Source organism: Electrona antarctica, assembly GCF_951216825.1.
Source record: "Electrona antarctica genome assembly, chromosome: 18".
Taxonomy (NCBI): Eukaryota; Metazoa; Chordata; class Actinopteri; order Myctophiformes; family Myctophidae; genus Electrona; species Electrona antarctica.
This window is the reverse complement of record NC_136799.1, coordinates 5368300-5391949: the sequence shown is the minus strand read 5'-3', so window position 1 is coordinate 5391949 and position 23650 is coordinate 5368300. Positions and strand designations below refer to the sequence as shown.

At 43.4% G+C, this 23650-nt stretch overlaps 2 protein-coding genes across 3 annotated transcripts in view; both read right to left on the bottom strand.

Annotated features, from left to right (window-relative positions):
- LOC306942183 (heat shock protein beta-11-like) overlaps positions 1-3302 on the bottom strand; it is a 222507-nt gene extending 219205 nt beyond the window's left edge. Inside the window, exons 1-3 of one of the 2 annotated variants that reach the window (XM_079527942.1) lie at positions 2699-3302; positions 923-1162; positions 743-844 (exon numbers count right to left, since the gene is read on the bottom strand). In XM_079527942.1, coding sequence (XP_079384068.1) covers positions 743-844; positions 923-1162; positions 2699-3094 — 738 coding nt within the window. In that variant the 5' untranslated portion in view covers positions 3095-3302. Of the gene's footprint in view, positions 1-553; positions 845-922; positions 1163-2698 lie in introns of those variants that run through there. The other variant, XM_079527941.1, reaches the window with a different exon arrangement.
- A 3172-nt stretch (positions 3303-6474) lies between these two features.
- LOC306942915 (uncharacterized protein) lies at positions 6475-22376 on the bottom strand. The gene is made up of 5 exons (XM_079529096.1): positions 21665-22376; positions 17516-17631; positions 17122-17182; positions 11682-16969; positions 6475-11322 (listed from the first exon to the last, which is right to left on the bottom strand). The coding sequence occupies exons 1-5, from the start codon at positions 22002-22004 to the stop codon at positions 8140-8142; spliced, it is 8988 nt and encodes a 2995-aa protein (XP_079385222.1). The 5' UTR covers positions 22005-22376; the 3' UTR covers positions 6475-8139.
- Positions 22377-23650: the final 1274 nt, after the last annotated feature.

Below are 23650 nucleotides of genomic sequence, written 5' to 3'. Positions count from 1 at the left end.
CATAGTATTAGACAGTCGATGGTGTCGGTATAGGACCAGAGCATTACTACAAATAGCCCCAGAAACAGTGTTATTAAAATAATATATTATTTATTAAACACAATTTTGATTTAAACACCTTATGGATTAAACAGACACACATACATTATTAATGTCCAGAAAGACATTGTATTTTTGAGGGGCGGGGTTCAATGTTTGCTTTGTCACCGTTTGTTTTACATCACCGTTACATCACATAATCATAGCAACATGAGTTAGACTTTAACCCATTTAGGCCTGAGGACGATTGTCTTCTAAATTCTGAAAAAAATTCTGAAAAACCCTATGTTTCTATGTCAGTGGTTTTCAAACATTTTCACGTCAAGGAACCCTCAAAAATATATGAAATTGCCCACCAACACCCATCAGAAAATATGTTGTTTCAGGGACCTCAACAGAAGCAAAGATTTGAGCTAAAAACGTTCGCTCTGAAAGAACATAAACGATTTACGCCACATTTTCAGGATTTTTCAAAAATAGCAGATCTACAGTGGCGCGCTATGAGCTTGTAGATCTGCTATTTTTCAATAGCTAAATTATAACATAAGGGGTTCCCGCCCAAAATGGGTTAATATATTAGCGCCCCTCACTTTATTTTTATAAAGTTATGGTTGTAAGAAAAAGAAAACATTGGGGGTGTCGTTCTGACTTAGTTGGTCTCAGTCTTGGTGTGTGAGGTGGCCGTCTCTGGTTCTTCTGGTTGGGTGACGGTGATGGGGACCAGCCTCGTCCCTGCCGTGGTGGTCTTGGCTGTCGTGGAGGCCGCCTCCCCAGCGGTGGTCTTGGGTGTGGCAGTCGACACCACCTCTTCTGGTTGGGTGACGGTGATGGGGACCAGCCTCGTCCCTGCTGCGGTGGTCTTGGGTGTCGTGGCGGTCGACACCAGCTGCTCCCGTGGGGCGAGGGTAATGGGCACCAGCCTCTCGTTGGACCCTGCCGCGTCCTTTTCCCGGGGTGCCTGGAGGCAGAGGAGACCCCCGTCCAGGGAGCAGGTGACGGACTCGGGGCTGACGCCGTCGGGGAGCTCGAACTCCTGACGGAACTCGTGGAGGCGGTACGAGCTGTGGCTGTCCACTTCCTGCTTCCTCTCGGAGCGACCGCTGACCCGCAGCTTCCTGCCCACCTGTCCAGAAGAAAGAGGTTGACGGTTTAGTTTAGTTCTCATACCTATTTTTCTTATTTCAAGGACCCCGAGTGTGTATCAAATGGAACCAAATGGACCCTTACAGGTCTCTCTGTTAGAGTTACAGACCTGTAAGGCCCCCTCATGGAACCCTGGTGGTCCCCTGACCTCTTTGACCAACACTGCTTTAGGATGACGAGGTGATACTTTACAATAGTACAGTTTCCCCTCACTGTATATGTTTCTTTTCCATTTTTACCTCCTTTATGATGAATTCCTGTTGTTATTTGACTATATAGAAGTGTCTATCTGTACGTCTCTAAATGTTTTGATGAATTGAACAAGGTGGACCCTCTTGTAAACAAGTGTAATGCTTAATTGGGTCGTCCACTCACAGTTAACAGTCTTTGTATTGAGTTTGTGCTTGAAATGTACTGTAATTCTGCAAACTGTTAATAAATATTTCAATCAATCAATCAAACTACTAGTTATACTACTACTACTTGTATGGCTGATAATAATTCCCAATAAATTACTCAACCGGCAGGCTAAACCTGGGAGCTAAAAACAAACAATGATAAAATGATTCATGTCCAAACGAGCTCATAAGTTTAAAATGTTTACTTATTATTCAGTGCACCAAATATTACAATACAATTTCCAATAAATATATATATGTAATAAATATGTGCAAAGAAGCTAAATTTAAACAGTGAGCAAACCAACATGAATGAATCAAACTATCAATTTAAAGTGCGAGTGCGGTCAACAAAATGTATCACTCCCAGCTCACCCTGCCTACGAGTTCAAACAGCCTTAAGGCCCTTTTTTAAACTAGCTCCTCGCCACTCGCCCTACACACTTCCACTCGGTTTGAGCATAGATATATAAATAATAGAGACGCAATGCAAGTGGATGGGAGGGGGATTCCGGTGCCGTCTCTATTATTTATATATCTATGCTCAAACCGAGTGGAAGTGTGTAGGGCGAGTGGCGAGGAGCTAGTTTCAAAAAGGGGGTTAGAGTGAGCTGGTACAGATACCTGTATTTGTCAACTACCGGTGGCCACCCACAGAGACGCTCCCACCAATAATGGAGTGTCAACGCGGTGCCCACGCCCATCACCAATCAAGTGACAATAACTGTAACTAAGCACTCTTTGGCTCCTACACTACTACTACTATGACGACTACTACTACTACACATCTCCCATAATGAGTATTGTTTTGCGTTACTTTTAACTGTGTTCATTGCACCAAAAGGGTAGACGGAAATGTAAATGTAGGAAGATATATCACATTCGTATGAAGCACTTAAAGGAGATTGTGAGCACTTGTGAGACAAAAAATGCTACATGTTTAAACTAGATTCAGCAACAGATGAGCAAATGGACTTGTTATTTTTGTTCACTCTACGCCAAACTCTCTTTTTCAAGAATAGCTGATCTACAAGCTCACTGCGGATCGTCTATGATTGGCTAAGGATGCCGGGGTTCAAGTGGTTAATAGCAAAAACCCTGACCATAACTCCACCCACCTGTTTGACAGACAGCTCCTCGGGCGTGTAGTCCTTGGTGTTGAGCGTGAGCGCAAAGGCTCCGCCCTGGTCCTTGCTCATCTGGAATGTGATTGGCTTCAAGGAGGCGGCGGCGGCGGCCGGCGCCGATTGGTCGATCTCCTCCCAGATGCGTTGGTGCAGGCGCTCCATGTAGTCCATGTTCTGCTTCATGAGCTGGAAGTGACGCACCATTTCCTGTTCCAGCTGGTAGAACAGGGGGCGTCTCTCGGGCCAGAGGCTGCGGACGGGCCAGTGGAAATCCCTGAAGGGTGACATCAGCAGGGCTGCAGGGTCGAGGGCGGATGGCTGGTGGAAGGGTGACATCAGCAGGGCCGCAGGGTCGAGGGCGGATGGCTGGTGGAAGGGGCTAAGCATCGTTTTAGGTTGGCCTCCGGGCAGTTAGCTCTACACTGGTTTAGTTCAATTAATAGCCTGAAAAACTAGCTTTCCTCACGTTATAGGGTTTCCTCAGACAGCACTCTGCTCAAAGCTAATGATGTTCTTTTATAGTTGGCTTTAGAAGTTAGATGTCCTCTGGTCTAGTTAGCCTTCACTCAGTCTTCCAGTCTTCTGCTGTCTCTCTCTCTCTCTCTCTCTTCGTTCTGTCTTCCCTCTGTGAACGTCCCGGCTTTTTATACCCTGATGGAAAGATCCAGTTACATTCCTGACAGGGTGCCGTGTCTGCATGTGTGTGTGTGTGTGTGTGTGTTGACTACCAGTCAGTGTGATCATAGTTTAAAACTGTCCTGAGTTTCTCTCTAGTACCCGGGTGCAGTGTGTGTGTGTGTGTGTGTGTGTGTGTGTGTGTGTGTGTGTGTGTGTGTGTGTGTGTGTGTGATTAAACTTGTGAGGGCCAAATGTCCTCACAAGTATAGAAGTGAGAAAGAGTAGAGAGAAATTGATATCTTTTGGTAGCCTATAACAGATTTACTAATTTTAAGGAAATGTGTATTAATTTAAACAGTTGTTTGTGTGAAGAATATAGGCTATGCAACAATAAAGCAACATTCCTAAACAAGGTCTATTTTTCACTGCGAGAAAAAGCATCAACTTTAAATGATTCATAGTTAACATTTTTCTTCATGACGCTCCTGCTGTGTAGGCTAAAACATTTATGTTTACAATTAAGAAAAGAATGAGGTCAGATTGTGGTTATAGTGTTAGAGGCATTTAGAGATTAGATTTAAGGATTGGGGTTGGACTTATTCTTGATTTATACTTAAAGAAATAGCAGCTTTATCCACAACAATAACTAACAATAGTATAGTAAAATAAATTGGCCATTTTCAGCTTTATGCCATTCACAATCGCCACCCTACAAAGTTGATGTCCTCACAAGCATAGTTACTACACGTGTGTGTGTGTAGTGTGTGTCACATTACTGAGTGACTTTGCTCTATGAATGTCTTGTCATTGATGACTCACTAGCCTCTAAAAGGTACATGACAGTTGCACCTCAGCTGTGACTCCAAATGTGTGACTAAAGATACATCAATCCAAATTAAGGATGACACATAATTAGATCAACATTGATATTGCACTGCATTTCCATTGTTATTCTCTGATATTTACACTATTTATATGCACATTATTATTCAAATATAGTTTTATTGTAATAATTGTCTCCACCAGGCCGAAGGCTTGGGGAGAGAGTATGTTTTGCACTCCGTCCGTGTGTGCGTCCGTCCTTCCGTCCGTCCGTTACCAGCTAATCTCCGGCACCGTTAACCTGGTCGATGCCAAACTTTGCACACACACTCCCTGGATGCCAACGATGAACCTCTGCCCCGCATTTTCCAGAACGGCCTGTTATAGTGCCACCATGAGGCAGCTTTTCACATTTTTTACCTAAAACTGCACCGATCTGCGTGAAACGTTGCATGCACACTCCCTAGAGGCCAAGGACAAACCTTTGACCTGCATTTTACGCATCTGCCTTTTATAGCGCCACCAGGAGGCAGACTTTTGTAAAACACATTTTTTGATATTACTCCTCCAGATTCTGTCCAAAAATCTCACAACTCGTTACACAGTATCTCTATGGTCATGTGCTCAAGTCGGATCTGTCCGATATTTCATATTCCATCCTAATTGGCTATAATTGGCTTTCACAGTTTGCAAGATTGCCCCGTTTTGAACAAAAGCCTCAAATCATGAACGCAGCATGCAATTTACATGAAATCTTTCACACATTTTCTTACTAGGCTGAGGAATTTATCCCACCCTTTTCACATTGGCCTGTTATAGCGCCACCAACAGGTTGATTTTTGCAAAACACATTTTTGGAACAAAATGCCTCAAATCATCCAATTGCCATCAAAGGCAAACATGTTTATATTACTCCTAAACATTTTGCCAAACATCTCACACAGTCCTATCCTCCTGGTGGAGACCTGTGCCCAGAAGGGCACTTTTTCTAGTTAGTGTGACATTGTCCAAAAATCTGGGAAACGGCTGCTGTTAAAAGCAAAGAAGTCATAGTTGAAGTGGGGACCCGCCAATAATCATATTTGAACTGGGGACCCCCGGGCATGGATTACCAAGTCTTAAAACTAAAAGCCCTTAAATTTTCACTTCACTGTCATTTGTGGACCACCACAAAATCACAGGCTTTAGAACCACTCATTATTTTGTTTGTGTCATTAGTTACAATGCCAATCGTTTATCCTGTGTCCTGTATGACTTATCCCTCCTGATGGGATAAAATAGGAATCCCAACCTAACGTATTCATTTAAGAGTTGAAGAGATCCCTGTGACTGAACCAACCGTATGCCAATGCTTAACGGAAAGGTAGAGGGTAAGTGATATTTTTGGTTAAAACAAAGTTTGTTGTTAAAAGGCTAAATCACTATATTCTGATATAGTAATCATTGATTATGGGCTATATCTTGTGCCACCCCTTTCCCCTTAGGCCTATCCCTAAACGTATTTGCATTGTTTTTACTATTTTGAAAAAACCTAAAATAGTTCAAATAGCCGATCTAAAAGCTCACAACGTGTAGATGTAGAGCGGCTAGTTGCACTATTTTAAAATGTTTTTCAAAATAGTAAAACATGGCAAATAAGTTTAGGGGCCATAGTGTATGTTCAGGAACAGGAGTCTCCCCGTCTCTATAATAAACAGAAGATACATTTTCAGGTAGGTGACATTTCTGCCAATCAGGAGAGAGTAGCCATTTATGATTTACCAGATTAATTCTTATAGTGGTCCAGTTCCAATTGTGTTTGCTCATTTATTTGTGTCATCATCACTTAAAAATCCACTTGTTTAATCCGTATCGTGACCAAGTTCTCTATCCTGATTGGATACAATTGGTAGCCCAATCTGAAAATGCATGTTGTTTAATAAAAAGAGACTTCTGTTACTGAACAAACACTCTATACTATAGTAATGAGTACTAACACAATATAAGAGCTTTTTAACACTTATTTAACTAAAGAAAGTCACTTACTGCATCTCAAGTGTCCACGTGCAGCTAGACAGATCAGTATTGTGTGGTTTCTAAGGGCCGATTCATACTCCTATTTTACCGCTGTTTCGGCGCTGTAGTGCCGAAATGATTTCGGCTCGTCAGAGATTTTCAGTAGCACCGAAGAGCCGACTTTAGGACGGTACCCGCCCCCACCCCCGAACCTCAAATGACATCACTTTGTAGGCTCTACAGAGCCGAACCGACTTTTACTCGGCTCTAAAATAGGAGTATGAATCGGGCCTAACACTGTCATAGCAATTTAGCTTGATGTGTTTGTGAAATACCAGAGATTTGTTAACCAGTGTCAAATATGCCTTAAGCAATGTAAAACATCCAAGCTATACAGCTATTTCTTATAAGTTATTCTCAAAATAAGATCAAGATCAATAAGAATGTGACTAGATGACAAATATTGGCAATTGCAGTGAAACAAATATTTGCAAAAATTAAATTCAAACATTTACATTTGTATACATCTTTTTTTTTTATTATTTCTTTGAACACAAAGAATTATTTTTCTTTTTTCCACTTCCCATATTTCAATATCTGTTTTAGCAACAGCTGGTGGATACTATGGGGGAAATCTGTGGGAACTAAACGGTGTCAAACACTGGCCATAAAATTAAAACACTTTAGGATATTTACAATGCCAATATTATCACACAATGAAAACTAAATATTGTCAGTGTCTTCTCTGGATTCTGACTGGAAGCATGTTTGAAATGTCAAATAACCCATTCAGGACAGGAACCCCTTTTGGTATTTTAAGCATTATGTTATACCTTAGCTATTGAAAAAATAGCAGATCTACAAGCTCATAGCGCGGCACTTGTTGCCGTGCTACTACGAGCTTGTAGATCGCCAGATGCTTCTGGGAGGTCCCTGGAACAACATATTTTGAGATGGGAGTCCGTGGTCAAATTCAGATAATTCTGGGGGTCCTCGACATGAAAAAGGTTGAGCACCACCAATATAGAAACTGTTAGGATTTAGAAGCCTTTTTTTAAATCGACCTCAGTCCAAAATGTCAAATAACAGCACAGCACTCTTCTATAGACACAAATAATATAAGAACATGAATTAGTCATATATACATCGGTTTCAACTGAACAGGAAACCATCTAACAAGATGTCAATATCAGAAATGTACTTGTGATTAGCATAGCACTACTCAGTGTAGGGCCTGTAGGCAATGTCCTGTTGAGAAAATGCCAAGCATTCCTCATCTGCTTTTAAACTCCAATGAAAAACAAAATGTTAAAAAATAATACATATTTGGAGATAACATATTGAGAAGATAAAGTATCACAGTATTATTTTCAGTTGTAATTACAATCAACAAAATATTGATTAAACATTACATTCATTACAGAGCAATGCCAACCAAGGGTGCTAACTAAGACAATTAACCCATTCTTGGGCGGGAACCCCTTTTGGTGTTTTACCCCCTCAGGCCAGGAACCCATTTGGGGGTTCTGTACAGTATGTACAGTATTCAAAAATGTAAAAATTCTGATGCTGCTATATACATATTTGAAGTTTTTCAGAAAACCTAGGTCAGGATTTAGAGGCGTTTTTAGAATCGGCCTCAGGCCTAAATGGGTTAAGCAACGCAACTCCTGTTAAAGCTCAATACTAGTCTAATAATGTCTCTATTGTTTCAGCATCATGTAAGCATAGATGATGTTCCAGATAAAATAAATAAATCAAATAAAACAAAAAAAAGAACAGAAAACAGTGTGCTGCTCAGGTGTGCACACAGGGTCAGTTAGAAGTTAAGGGTCTTGCTCAGGGAGCCAAAAAAGTTAATTACCCAACACCCACACGCCTGAAGCCATCAGGCATGAGGGGGGAAAAAAACAACCGACTGCTCGACAAAGACTCTCTATTGTCTGTCGATTTATATTCGTCAACTTGCGTTTATCCGTGATAAATGAGTCCATTCCCTATGTGTGGGTTTCTGTCTCATGCTTGTGTACAGTTCTCAAGTGTTTCCTGAGGTGGCCAATTTGTATGAATCTCTTGGGGCAGTGGGGACAGGCTCTGGGCTTCTCTCCTGTGTGCGTGTACTTGTGCATCTTTAAATTGTTAGATTCCAGGAAGCCCTTCTCACAGTATGGACACCAGTATCTCTTCTCCCCATTGTGCCATCTCAAGTGCTTGTTTAGGTCCATTGTCCTCTTGAATTTCTTCTCGCAAAGGTGGCAGTGGTATGGTGTCTCCCCAGTGTGGACTCTGATGTGGGAATTCACCTCTTGTTTTGTATAGAAGTCTTTATTGCATATTTGGCAGACAAAGGGCTTTATTCTGCCATGCACCATCTGGACATGCTTGGTGAGGGTGAATTTGTGGGAATATGCCTTAGTACACAGCTCACATTTGTAGACCCTAACCTCTCGGTGAGCCTTGTGATGACGGTTGACCGCCCTGTTATTGTGAAAGACCTTCCCACAGAGCACGCAGGTGAAAGGAGGCAGGTTTTTGTGCATAGGGACATGGCTCTCCAAGAGCGCAGCGCTGGTGAAAACGCGGCCACACTGCCCACACTGGTTCTTGAGCAGGCGCCTACCGAGGACTGATAGCGGCTGCAAGGGTGAAACGATCGGTGGTGCTCGGAATACGCCGGATTTGTTGGATCGCACCTTGAAGCTGGGAGTTGAGAGTTTGAATAGAAAAGGGGATGAGGCACCACTAGAGGTGGGGGTTCGAAATTCCGACTTAATTGACGCAAGTGAAAAAGGAATTGGTGGGGGAATCAGTGATGAATTAAATAGTGGGGGAGTCAGTGATGCATTAAATGGTGGGGGAGATGGTGATAAAGGGAATGGTGGGGGAGATGGTGATAACAGCATTCGTGGGGGAGAAGGTGATAACATCAATGGTGTAGTCCAGAAACTGGTGCTTCTGTAAGGTTTTGGAGATGTGGGTATCTTCATTTGGGCCTCAGTGTTTGAAGGATTTATTGATGAACTTCTAATCTTGGTCACTGGAGATCCACTGGTGTCCATTATAGGTGTGGTCAAGACAACCTTAGCCTCTTTCATGATAATACCGAGTCCGACATTGATTTTGGATTGGTTAGATTTAGCTGCAATTTCTGACTTCTTGGATAATTTAGGAGTATGAGCTACTTTGGTCAACCTTTCCTCACTGGCTGTTTGATCCACAGTCTTAGCGTTTTTCATCTTGGACAATATAGAAGTATGAGCTGCTTTGAGCAACCTTTCTTTACTGGCTGTATTAACAGTCTTTCTACACTTTTTTGGTATCACAGTATGGTCAATTAAGCTCTGCCTCTTAGCAATTGCCGTACTGGAATACCGACTCTTTTCACGGCCATCTTTAGTGGACCCTGGTGTCTTGGGCCTGAGAGGAGAATGATCACTCCTAATCTTTTTAAGGCCAGCCACAATTTGACTTAAGCTAGATCTCGCAGGACTGAAAGACGATGCTGTAACATCAGCCTTTTGCCGGGTCAACACTTCTTTAGCTGGTTCACATCTTTCAGGACCAACAGGAGGAATGGGTTCACAGGCGGTCACGTTTGGGCAAGTGCTCGGACAGGATTCAGTAGAGGTCTTGGTAGGGGTCTCATCCTCTCCAACAAATCTAGCTTTCTTAGCCGGGACGGGTGTGGGCAGAGGTTCTTCCACTGCAGGGGTTGGTTCTGGGACAGGTGTGGGTTCCTCCTCTGCAGGGGTTGGTTCTGGGACAGGTGTGGGTTCCTCCTCTGCAGGGGTTGGTTCTGGGACAGGTGTGGGTTCAGGTTCTTCCACTGCAGGGGTTGGTTCTGGGACAGGTGTGGGTTCCTCCTCTGCAGGGGTTGGTTCTGGGACAGGTGTGGGTTCATGTTCTTCCACTGCAGGGGTTGGTTCTGGGACAGGTGTGGGTTCAGGTTCTTCCACTGCAGGGGTTGGTTCTGGGACAGGTGTGGGTTCCTCCTCTGCAGGGGTTGGTTGTGGGACAGGTGTGGGTTCATGTTCTTCCACTGCAGGGTTTGGATGTGGGACAGGTTTGGGTTCCTCCACTGCAGGGGTTGGTTCTGGGACAGGTGTGGGTTCAGGTTCTTCCACTGCAGGGGTTGGTTCTGGGTTAGGTGTGGGTTTGGGTTCCTCCTCTACATGGATTGGTTCTGGGACAGGTGTGGGTTCAGGTTCTTCCACTGCAGGGGTTGGTTCTGGGTTAGGTGTGGGTTCCTCCTCTGCAGGGGTTGGTTCTGGGGCAGGTGTGGGTTCCTCCTCTGCAGGGGTTGGTTCTGAGGCAGGTGTGGGTTCCTCCTCTGCAGGGGTTGGTTCTGGGGCAGGTGTGGGTTCCTCCTCTGCAGGGGTTGGTTCTGAGGCAGGTGTGGGTTCCTCCTCTGCAGGAGTTGGTTCTGGGGCAGGTGTGGGTTCCTCCTCTGCAGGGGTTGGTTCTGGGGCAGGTGTGGGTTCCTCCTCTGCAGGGGTTGGTTCTGGGGCAGGTGTGGGTTTGGGTTCCTCCACTACAGGGGTTGGTTCTGGGGCAGGTGTGGGTTTGGGTTCCTCCACTACAGGGGTTGGTTCTGGGGCAGGTGTGGGTTTGGGTTCCTCCACTACAGGGGTTGGTTCTGGGGCAGGTGTGGGTTCCTCCACCACAGGGTTTAGTTCTGGGACAGGTGTGGGTTCAGGTTCTTCCACTACAGGGTTTGGTTCTGGGACAGGTGTGGGTCGAGGTTCTTCCGGCAGCACTACAGGGGTTGGTTCTGGGGCAGGTGTGGGTTCAGGTTCTTCCACTACAGGGTTTGGTTCTGGGACAGGTGTGGGTCGAGGTTCTTCCGGCAGCACTACAGGGGTTGGTTCTGGGGCAGGTGTGGGTTCAGGTTCTTCCACTATAGGGTTTGGTTCTGGGACAGGTGTGGGTCGAGGTTCTTCCGGCAGCACTACAGGGGTTGGTTCAGGTTCTTCCACTACAGGGGTTGGTTCTGGGACAGGTGTGGGTCGAGGTTCTTCCGGCAGCACTACAGGGGTTGGTTCTGTGTGACTGGGCTGCAATTGTTGGGATTTGAGTTGACGGCGATGACTGCGGAGTTTGCTCACGAGGGGATTTTTATCCAACCGTTTACCGTCATCTTTGGTCTCACCTGGTGTAGCCGTGGCGTCACTGGAGCAAGCCTGAAATAGAAAGAATGGAAATAGGGTAGAAAGAAAAGATAGAAAGAAAATAAACAAACGTCAGTCTGGCAAAAGAAAAGCTACAGTCCGCAACAACAAAAAAACTACAAATTACATTCATTTCAAAAGAAAAAAAACCATTTTTTCAGACTTTTTAAATTAAAAGAAATAGTGAAAGTAAAATATATATATAAAAATAAATTATAGTTGAGGTCTAAATAGCAGATCTACAAGTGAGCAATTTACACTATTTTTAATACGTTTTGGTCAGGCACCAAATTTGTCTTTTTGATCTCGAGCTGAAAATGTTTGTAAACGACTACAGTGTATGTTAATGAATATTAAACACTCATTATTACCTGTTTCTTATCATGATCTACAGGTAACATTGCCATCTGGGACAGGAACTGGGTTTTGGTCATCTGCTGATGAGGGTCAGATGTGTTGTCCTTGGCGAAGGAGCTCGTTCTGGTGGATGGAGCCAACGTCTCAGAAACCAGGTCATTTCCTTCAGTAGATGCCACTGGCAGATTAATCGATTCGATGGCTGATGACTTCTCTCTGACGACAGATGTTACCTCTGGTGGCGCACACGTTTGTATGCATGCGCTATCTGGAGAATCTTCCCAAGGATCAGGAGAATCATCATCCTCATCATCGAGTGAATCTGGATTTGGCTGAGCCGATTCGACGGAGGCCCCTGCATGCTTTTTAAGAGTTGAATGTTTCTTTTCGGAACGACAGATTTCAGTCTGAGGAGGTGGCATCTTCAACACCAGGGACATTTGTTTTTGCAATGCAGGCGACGACGACAACCTAGTCAATCTGACCACTGGATAGCGTTTTTGTTGGACAACAGGTGGTACACTTGGTGGTACTAAGGTTTGTACATGAGTGGATGAAGTTGAGCATGCTTCAGTGGATGCAATGGTCATCGTGTCCGTTTTAGTCGATGTTGCTGAACTGACCGTGGACATATCCTCCTCAGCTGTTGGTTCATCAGTGTTTATTGATTCCACCTTGCGTTTGATTGCAGAGGGTCTTGGTACCTTTGGAGGACGACCTCTTCTGGGGGATTTCACTGGAGCGATTTCATCCGCTCTGTCTGAAGGGGACTGGTCAGTTACCGGGTCTACAGTAACACAGGTGGCTTGAGACCGACGTTGAGGTGCCACATTCACTGCTGGCGCTTCCGTTGCTGCTGAATTGAGAGGTGACATATCCTTTTTAGTCAAAGTTGTTGCTGAACTGACTGTGGAGGCATCCATTTTAGTCGAAGTTGTTGCTGAATTAACTGTTGACATATCCTCCTCGGCTGTGGGTTCATCAGTGTTTAGGTATTCACTTATTGATTCCACTTTGCGTTTGATTGCAGAGGGTCTTGGTACCTTTGGAGGACGACCTCTTCTGGAGGATTTCACTGGAGCGATTTCATCCGCTCTGTCTGAAGGGGACTGGTCAGTTACCGGGTCTACAGTAACACAGGTGGCTTGAGACCGAAGCTGAGGTGCCGAATTCACAGCTGGTGCTTCCGTTGCTGCTGCATTGACAGTTGACATGTCCTTTTTAGTCAAAGTTGTTGCTGAATTGACTGTTGATGATTCGCTTTTAGTCAAAGTTGTTGCAGAAATGGCTGTTGACATATCCACTTTAGTTGTTGCTGAATTAACTGTTGACATATCCTCCTCGGCTGTGGGTTCATCAGTGTTTAGGTATTCACTTATTGATTCCACTTTGCGTTTGATTGCAGAGGGTCTTGGTACCTTTGGAGGACGACCTCTTCTGGGGGATTTCACTGGAGCGATTTCATCCGCTCTGTCTGAAGGGGACTGGTCAGTTACCGGGTCTACAGTAACACAGGTGGCTTGAGACCGAAGCTGAGGTGCCGAATTCACAGCTGGTGCTTCCGTTGCTGCTGAATTGACAGTTGACGTATCCGTTTTAGTCAAAGTTGTTGCTGATCCGACTGCTGTTTTCGTTGAATCTGAATTCACCTCTGATGTATCAGCTTTCATTGATGTTGCTGCTGAGTTGACTGCGGGCGCCGAAGTTGTTGCTGAATTGACTGCTTTTTCCTTTGAGTTTGCTGTCGAATTCACCTCTGATGAATCGGCCTTCGTTGATGTTGCTGCAGAATTGACTGCTGGCGTATCTGTTTTAGTTGCTGATGTTGCTGAATTAAGTGCTGACACATCCGTTTCAGTTGTTGATGTTTTTGTTAAATTCACTGCTGATGTATCGGATTTCGTTGATGTAGCTGCTGTATTGACTGCCGACGTATCCATTTCAGTTGATGTTGGTGCTGCATTGACTGTTGAAGTATCCGTTTTAGTTGTTGCTGCATTGACTGTTGAAGTATCCGTTTTAGTTGTTGCTGCATTGACTGTTGAAGTATCCGTTTTAGTTGTTGCTGCATTGACTGTTGAAGTATCCACTTTAGTTGTTGCTGCATTGACAGTTGAAGTATCCACTTTAGTTGTTGCTGCATTGACAGTTGAAGTATCCACTTTAGTTGTTGCTGCAGTGACAGTTGAAGTATCCGTTCTAGTTGCTGCTGCAGTGACAGTTGAAGTATCCGTTTTAGTTGCTGCTGCAGTGACTGTTGAAGTATCCGTTTTAGTTGCTGCTGCAGTGACTGTTGAAGTATCCGTTTTAGTTGTTGCTGCAGTGACAGTTGAAGTATCCATTTTAGTTGCTGCTGCAGTGACAGTTGAAGTATCCGTTATAGTTGCTGCTGCAGTGACAGTTGAAGTATCCGTTTTAGTTGTTGCTGCAGTGACAGTAGAAGTATCCGTTTTAGTTGCTGCTGCAGTGACAGTTGAAGTATCCATTTTAGTTGCTGCTGCATTGACAGTTGAAGTATCCGTTTTAGTTGCTGCTGCAGTGACAGTTGAAGTATCCGTTTTAGTTGCTGCTGCAGTGACAGTTGAAGTATCCGTTTTAGTTGCTGCTGCAGTGACAGTTGAAGTATCCATTTTAGTTGCTGCTGCAGTGACAGTTGAAGTATCCGTTATAGTTGCTGCTGCAGTGACAGTTGAAGTATCCGTTTTAGTTGTTGCTGCAGTGACAGTAGAAGTATCCGTTTTAGTTGCTGCTGCAGTGACAGTTGAAGTATCCATTTTAGTTGCTGCTGCATTGACAGTTGAAGTATCCGTTTTAGTTGCTGCTGCAGTGACAGTTGAAGTATCCGTTTTAGTTGCTGCTGCATTGACAGTTGAAGTATCCGTTTTAGTTGCTGCTGCAGTGACAGTTGAAGTATCTATTTTAGTTGTTGCTGCATTGACAGTTGAAGTATCCGTTTTAGTTGCTGCTGCATTGACAGTTGAAGTATCCATTTTAGTTGTTGCTGCATTGACAGTTGAAGTATCTATTTTAGTTGCTGCTGCATTGACTGTTGACACATCGATTTTAGTTGCTGCTGATTTTACTGCTGATGTCACAGTTGTAGTTGTTGCTGCTGAACTGACCGTTGACACATTGGTTTGAATTGCTGCTGAATTGACTGCTGTCATCACCGTTTTAGTTGTTGCTGACTTGCCTGACACATCGGTTGTAGTTGGTGCTGAATTGACTGCTGATGTCACCACTGTAGTTGTTACATTGACTGATGTATCATTTTCAGTTAATGTTGCTGCTGAGTTCACTGTCGAGTCTGACGTATCCATTTTCGTTGATGCAGTTACCAAATTCACTGGCGACGCTATTGCCGTTTCTGAATTCGGTTTTATTGATGAATGTTCTCTCCCAGGAGATGATGCTGGAACAATTGGAGAACATTCCTCAATCTCCTCTTCGTCTACTGGAGGAATGCCTGCCTCCTCCTTGGCTGTTGGTTCATTAGAGTTTAGGTTTTCACTTATTGATTCCACTTTCCGTTTGATTGGTCTTGGTACCTTTGGAGGACGACCTCTTCTGGGGGATTTCACTGGATCGATTTCATCCGCTCTGGCTGAAGGGGACTGGTCAGTTTCCAAATTGACTGCTGACGTCACCGCTTTAGTCGTTTTAGTTGTTGAATTGACTGATGTATCATTTTCAGTTGATGTTGATGCAGTTACAGAATTCACTGACGACGCTTTTGTTGTTGCTAAAATGACTGTTGACGTATCCTTTTCAGTTGTTGCCGCATTGACAGTTGAAGTATCAGTTGTTGTTCCTGCTTTATTGACTGTTGACTTTTGTGTAGACGTGGTTGCACTTTCAGTGAAACCTGCCAAGTTGTGTCGCTTTGATTTCAAAACTGAAAGCTGCAGTGGTACTACAACTACTCTTGGGAAGCGTGGATCGATGAATGGTGTAGATGAGTTGGTAGTTGCACTTGAAGTGGCAGCAGTTTGTGGAGGGGCAATGGACAGCAATTGGCTGGATGTAGCAACTGCCCTCTTTGCAGGAACAGTGGCAACAGAAGTTGGTGACATTGTTTCATCGGCTTTGGCTTGGGGTAAACTATTTTTCTGTGAAGATACATTTGCAATGACGGTTGACATGGCACCAAATGAGGATGTTGGTCTTTGCACAACGATTATTTTCTTGGGAGTCACATTGGGCAACACAGTTATTGTTATTGAAGGGAGGGAACACTGTGTCAGTGTCGACCTGACACTTGCTATGGTTGCTGGTGTTACCGTGGGTGCTACGGTTGACGTTGTTGCCGTGGGTGCAGTAGTTTTGAGAGGATCATTATTATCGCCTTGATTTGGCGAGGTGAATGGCAGTGGAAAATGTTGCGTTTCAGGCAGTGCTGATGTGGTCTTCACATCAAAGTTTGCATTTGAGGCATCGACGAGTAGCATTGCCTCTTGAAGAGTTGGATACGACGTGCGCCGTGCTCTTGGTGGAGCTGATGATCGTGCTATTGCGGACTCCGTTTTAGGGGTCACCACTGTCTCAGTGACCGAGGGGTTTTCATTAAGTGAAGATGGATTCACCTCATCCAGTTTCTCTGGTAGCTGCTTGGATTTGGAAGGACTCGGTTTTATCGAGGCATTTTCTCTCCCAGGAGGTGATGCTGGAACAAGTGAAGAACATTCCTCAGCCTCTTCTTCGTCTATTGGAGGAAAGCCTGCCTCCTCCTCGGATGTTGGTTCATCAGTTTTTAGGTATTCACTTATTGATTCCACTTTCCGTTTGATTGCAGAGGGTCTTGGTTCTTTTTGTTTTCGTCCTCTTCTGGGGGATTTCACTGGAGCGATTTCATCTGCTCTGGCTGAAGGGGACTGGTCAGTTTCCGGGTCTACAGTAACACAGGAGGCTCGAGACCGACGTTGAGGAGACTCCCAGGATTTCACTTTCATTGGTGTCCTCCCACTTCTTCGGGATGGTAACAAGACAGAACTAGGTTTTTCCTTTGTGGGGGTAGCGGCCTCTGACAAATTCTTTTTTTTACGCAGCTGAGCCCCTGGTGGTTTCCGAGGAACTATAAATGGTTCATCTTGATCCAGTGTTGAGGTGTCTGCTGCGGTTTCAGAGGCTGCCGTCGTCACTGGAATATGCTGTATAACATGAGACTGCTGTTCCATTTTGAATGGAAGAAGTGTGAATGCTGAATGCTCCATTTGGGAGGCCTGGCTCTGGGTTCCTCTTTCACAAGATGGTTGGTGTTTGGGAAATTCAATGGTAATGCGTTTAACAAAGGGCTTGACTTGGCCTGTTTAACAAAAGAGATAAAGACACAGGTAAGACACAGGTAGAACATTTTCCTCCAACCAAACAACTTATCAGGATTTATTTAATGCAATTTTCTTTTTTTTTTTTAAATCTGAAATCAATTTGGTCTTTGTTTGGAAAAGTCAATTGTACCTTCTTTTTCTTTGAGGACTCTTAGGTGGTACACTGCAGTTGGCTTACCATCCTCCTGGTTCTAAAGACATACAGAGAAACATGTCACAATCACATCCCAAGGGGAAAAAATACTCACTCATCTACTAATTTCTTAACTTTTAAACAGGTTACACAATGTTTAAAAACAGGTTACACAATGTTTAAAAGTGTTAAACTGTCACAATTATAATTGCCATATCGCAATTATTTTAGATTGTTCATATATTTTAAAACATACGACAGAAACACAATTAAATCCATAATCGCAAATATTTGAGCGACAATTTAATCGTCAAGAAAAATGTAATAATCGTGACTATACAAGAAATTCACAGTAAATTGGACAGAGCAGGAATACATTTGAGCGCCATACCGATAGAGGCCGTCCATCACCATGGGTTTTGGGCTGTTTTTTAACGTCCACAGCCTCCTGTACATCTTTTAACTTGAGAGGCTTGCAAGACGGAGCCACTCCCACACGAACCAGGTCTAACACAAAACACAAAGCAAAGAAAGAAGACATGAGACAATAAGGCCAAAAGATTTAACTCATTGACTGCCAAGGACATGTTTTTTTTCACAAAGGCCCTCCCTGCCAAGGATGTTGGTTTTTTTGGACCTTGTAAAAAAACATTTAGTTGTAAAGTTTTGTAGCAAAGGCTTGTCAATATCTGATGTGAGAAAGCACATGGCCCATACAGAGAAAACCCTTTACTTGTACAGTTTGTGGTGAAGGCTAAAAAAATAAAAATAAATAAAAACCCTTTAATTGTACAATTTTTTAGCAAAGGGAAACCCTTTAGTTGTACAGTTTGCGTAAAAGCTTTGCTCAAAACTAATTTTTCTTTTCTGCCTTGATCTCATTCCTCCCATCGTGCCGTTTCTCCAAGGAAAAAAGGAATGGGAGGAATGGGAGGAGGGGGTATTAAAGGGGGTATTAAGATCAAGCCAGGAGGGGGTATTAAAGGGGGTATTAAAGGGGGTATTAAGATCAAGCCAGGAAAAAATAGAAAGTTTGAGCAAAGCTTTTACAACAAGCTTTTAGCACAAGCTGAAACTGTACAAGTAAAGGTTTACTAAGAATAAAAACAAATCCATTAATAGTTAAAATGCAGCAAAATACTACATCAATTCAAAATATGATGTAAATGAAATCTCGGAATCGGAATGACAGACGGAATAGCATACCGCCGATACCAGCATTTTAGGTACTGGTAACGGTACTGGTAACGGAAAAAAACTAAACAGGGCAGATTTACCAACTTCAATTGTGAACAGAAACACTTTTCCATAACTTAATACATTTTCTAATAAATATTCCTATTGTTTTTTTAAATATGCTTTATAGCAATAGAAGAAGCTGTAAACAATGTCAAACTAATGCACTGCATGTAAATATACCACTACACTGCCAGTTACTTTCTGTTAGTACCTACCCTAGGGGACACGGGGAGAACATGCAAACTCCACACAGAAAGGCCCTTTCGCCAACCCCGCCTCGGGTATGGGCACTGATTACGCAGCGTCCCCAGTGAGAATCGAACCCAGAACCTTCTAGCTGTGAGGCGAAAGCACTACCGACTGTGCCACACTCCACAATGTCCCCCATTTGATTGATTTGTTGACATTAAAAGTAAGCCATTTGATCCGAAAAGGCTTTTGATTAATTTAAGTAATCAAATTGAAATATTGCTCAAAACATAAGTGATTTTGATTGCTCTCTAAAACGTTTTGTTGTTTTTGAAAAATAATTAGTAAAACACATCTTCTGGCATGAAGCATTTTCAGATGGGGGTCAGCGGCCAAATAGATATAATTTTGTGGGTGCTTACAGATTTAGAAGGCATTTGTAGAATTGGCCTCAGGTCTTAACCCTAATGGGTTAAACTAAGGTCTTCCATCCAATGGCTTCTGGAAAAGTTTAGTTGCTCCTCATTTCAGCTTCACGTGTATGGGGGAGTGGCCATCTATGGGGGAGTGTTTGGCTATCAAACATTGTGCGGGGAGTACTTTCTGTGCCCAATTAGCAGTAATTCTAAGCAACGAAGTGTACTGTACAACGAAATGTACTTGATGGCATCAATCCAATGCAAAAAGAGCCAGATAAATAATGCAAATGTGTTAGTAGCAGCATCCAATAGGTGACAATAATAAAAACAGTAGGAAACGTCAGCGTATTGTGCACGCGCGCACACACACACACACACACACACACACACACACACACACACACACACACACACACACACACACACACACACACACACACAGTAACCAGCTCAGTGGCCATGTGTGGTTAGGTTAGAGTGTCCACCCTGAAAATGGGAGTTCGGGGTTCGACCCCCGACCAGGTCATACCAAAAAAATGGGACCAAATGCCTACGTGCTTGTACATTGTACCTTGAATAATGTACGTATGTATAATGCACAGTACACAGCGGCTGCTGTGCTCACGCACCTATTATATCTCAAGTGCTATGTGTATTTAATTTGTGGAAAAGAGACCCTTTAGTTGTACGGCTGTAAGCCTGTTAATAAGATAAGAGAAACCCAACAGCTGTGCCGTTTGTGAAACAAGCTTCAAAATCATCTGAAACCCTTTACTTGTATGTTTTGTGGTAAAAGCCCTCCTCCCCCTTCCCTTACTTGTATTTCTTGGGAAAACATTATATGATGGGAACTATGCACAAAAACTAATTTCACCCACGTTTTTACTTGTAAAACTGTGATGTGACAATAAAGTTGATTCTTCTGATTGGCACTCAACGTCAAGGGTTGGATTATGGGGTCAAATGAGAACAAATGTTGCATACAGTAATGAATGTGACAAATAGTAGGACTCTGACTTTAACTATTGTGCCGTTTGTATGTCTGTAAACACAGTAGCATGAATAGACCTAGCCGCAATTTGCACCTCTAGATAAAAAAAATGTAATATGACGTTGAATCTAGAGTTGCAACACCAGCCGTTGGCAGCCCATTCCAAGTCCTATCTGATTGTATTAACTCATTTATCGCCAAGATCGCCTTTTTTAATATCAATTGATTACGGTGATCAATTGTGTCCTGTATGCGCTCATAACACACAGATTCTTCTTTTTAGACCAAAAACAAGCTTTATTTGCGGCTCCTTTCTCTAAACGTTATGATCCTAGCTTAAACAAGTATGTTTTGGGTGGATTAAATGACAATAGCGGGACATTTTACATAGCAGATTTTTAAATCCTGAATCTCAGTTTCGGGCCAAATCGGCTTTCAAACAAATGGCGCTCGGCATTAAAAATACATGTGTGGCGGTCTGAACGCTCCACCAGATGGCGCTGTGGCGCCAAATGAGTTAAACAACGTTAAACTCACCAACATTTCAGCTGTTGCTGCTACGGTGGATTTCTATGAATCAAACACTTTGCAGGTAGAAAGAGGATAATTCAAGCGTGTTGTACAGCTGCAATGTTGGTGAGTTTTAATACAATCAGATTCAGATAGGGCTTTTCTGTTTGGAATATATGAGCTGTCAATGGTTGGTGTTGCTCTAAAATCTAGATTCAACATATTTAAAAAAAAATCTAGTGTTTCAAGTTGTTCTAGTTGTTCAAATTGTGGCTAGAATAGACCATGAAAACAATAAAGGCCTTTCTCGGCCCACCCTTCTCCCATGTGTTTAGTTTCCAAGATGGCCACAGCACCAGGAGGTGGTGGGGTGGAGGTGAGCGGGCAGGGTCGACATAATGCCCTTACTGGGCTGCATTCAAGACACTTTCCTTGTGTTTGACACCTGACTTGTGTCTGAACACAGCTTTGATGGATGTGTTCTGCCCCCCTTCAAACAAAATGTTTGGTCAAAAGACATGGGCTTCCATTGTAAATGCATTGGAGCGGCCATTAAACACAGACACAAGACAGGTGTCTTGAATGTGTGAACGCAGCCCAGTAAGGGCATATGTCAACCCCACCCACTCACCTCCGCCCCACCCCCTCCTGATGCTGTGGCCATCTTGGAAACTAAACAATATAAAGAATTGGAGAGGGGTGGGGCCGAGAAAGACCCTTATTGCAATAGGACCAGTCTACTCTTTAAATTCTATGCTGTTATTCTATTTCATACATATTTGGGGGGAGTTCTTGACTGATTTGCAAACCATGTAGGCTAGGCTATACAGTTGGGGTACATTATTGTGTAAACAGAGCTATGTCACATTGTGTCATATACATGCTGTGCTTTGTTTTTGAGTGGTGGTTGCTATGGTCACCCAGTTCACACGGGTGTGATTTCATTACGTCAGACATTACGTCAGACCACAGCTGATCAGTCTATATAAGACCTTACACCACTCAGTTCACACGGGTGTGATTTTTTATTTTAATATATATATAGCAGCAATATTTTGCAGTTATTTTCGGACAAATAACAGCATTTGTTCTCAAAACAATTTAAATAATATACAAAAAGGGCTCATATTTAAAATGTGATTAAAGGTAGCAGCTCTGTTTACACGTGCAGTGTGGGTACCGTAAAACTCACCACACTGAATAGCAGTGTCTCGCCTCGTCTTTTCAGAAGGTCCAGGGGGTTCTTCAGGCGGCGGTTCCTCCCCGCCGTCTCCTCCACACGGCTCGGCGGTGGAGGTCCCCGCGGTGGAGGTCCCCGCGGTGGAGGTGGTCCCCGTGGTGGAGGTCTCTTCCTCCACCTCCAGGTCCGTGCACTTGGAGCGCAGCTCGGCGTTCTCCTGCTTGATGACGTTGATCTCCTTCTTCAGCTCGTCCACCATGGTCTGGAACAGCCGGGTGGTCTCGGCCACGGCGCCCCGCAGCATGCCGTCCATGACGGAGGCGTAGCGCGACTGGAAGTCGTCCCCCGACATGATGGGGAGGCTTCCTGGGCCCTGCTTGGGGTTAGCAGTTTGTTTTTAAAGAGTAGACCCGGTTTTAAGTGGGTTTTAAGTCCTGTTTTTTGGGAAACGGGATGGTTCCTCGCGGGCCTCTCTCTCTCTCTCTGGGTTTTTGTTTTTGTTCCAACGGATAAGAAGAAGCGCGGCAGATGGAAGTTGTACTAGTCCTGACTCACTGAGCTCGGAAATACGCTCACATGTCCCGCACGCAGGTCGACGAAACAACAAGAATACGACGATAAGGTCAACAAAACACCGAACGCGTCGAGGTCTTTGTTTGGATGGCGTGAATAAATCACTTTTTTATCCGATTAAAAACTTATCCGCCCGCCCTCTCCGTCTGGGTCTCGAGCTGCTGCTGCTGTTTGTTGCGTTGCGACGACGTTAGCAAACAACGCCAAACAGCTTCCGGGTCGCTCGCGCATAAATGTTGATACTGCCCCCTACCGCAGTAGTTCCCAAAGTTTTTCTTGCCAAGGACCCCCACTTTGACACTAATATGCCAGGGACCCCCATAATAAGAGAAGATATTTACGGCTCTGGCAGTGATTCTCAACCCGTTTAATTTCAAGGACCTCCAGTTTGACATGCAGTGAGTAGTAGCCTAGTCTACGGACCCCCATTTAATGGCATTTCTATCTTTGGGACCCCAATTTATATTATATTATATTATATTATATTATATTATATTATATTATATTATATTATATTATATTATATTATATTATATTATATTATATTATATCAATGTTAATTTAACTCTGAGAGTGTACAAATGTACCCTAACGGGCCCCCCCCCCCCCTCCCAGAAGCAAAGATTTCAGTTAAAAACGTTCACTCTGAAAGAATAATATTCAAAGATTTGCTCTACATTTTCACGATTTTTCAAAAATAGCAGACCTACAAGCTCGTAGCTATGAGCTTGTAGATCTGCTATTTTTCAATAGCTAAAGTATAACATAATGCTTAAACACCAAAAGGGGTTCCTGCCCAAAATGGGTTAAAAGGTGTTAAATAGGTCCCATAGAAATAATCGTTATAATAATAACAATAATAATAATACTAATAAATGACGCACTTTATATTACATTTTATATAAAAAAAACAATTAAATGAATACAATTCAGATCAATGGTCAGACTACACAGCTAAGAAAAGCAGATCAAGGCAGGAAAAAAATAAAGTTTGAGCAAAACTGTTATCACAAAATGTACAAGTAAAGTGTTTCCCTGTAAATCGCTCTGGATTAAGAGCGTCTGCTAAATGCCTAAATTGTAAATTGTATGGGTCCTCATGTGCTTTTCACATGATTGCCAAGTCACCTAGATGATCCCCCCCCCCCCCCCCCCCTTTTTTGTTTCCTTTTTTCCAATGGACCTGGCTGGAAATTTATGTCAAGTCACTGTCCACGGTGCTGAAACCATCCCGGCATTTTGGTCTAAAACAACACGGTTATTAATAGGACAAAACTGAACTGAGCAACATCACAGTAGCGTACGATGCTATTAAAATCCTCTGGTGAGGTGTAACAAAGCCCATAAGACAAAGGGCAGAAACAAGGAATTTACTTCATACATATTAATTATTAACAATCATTAGTTCCGTGGCAGGGTTCAAGA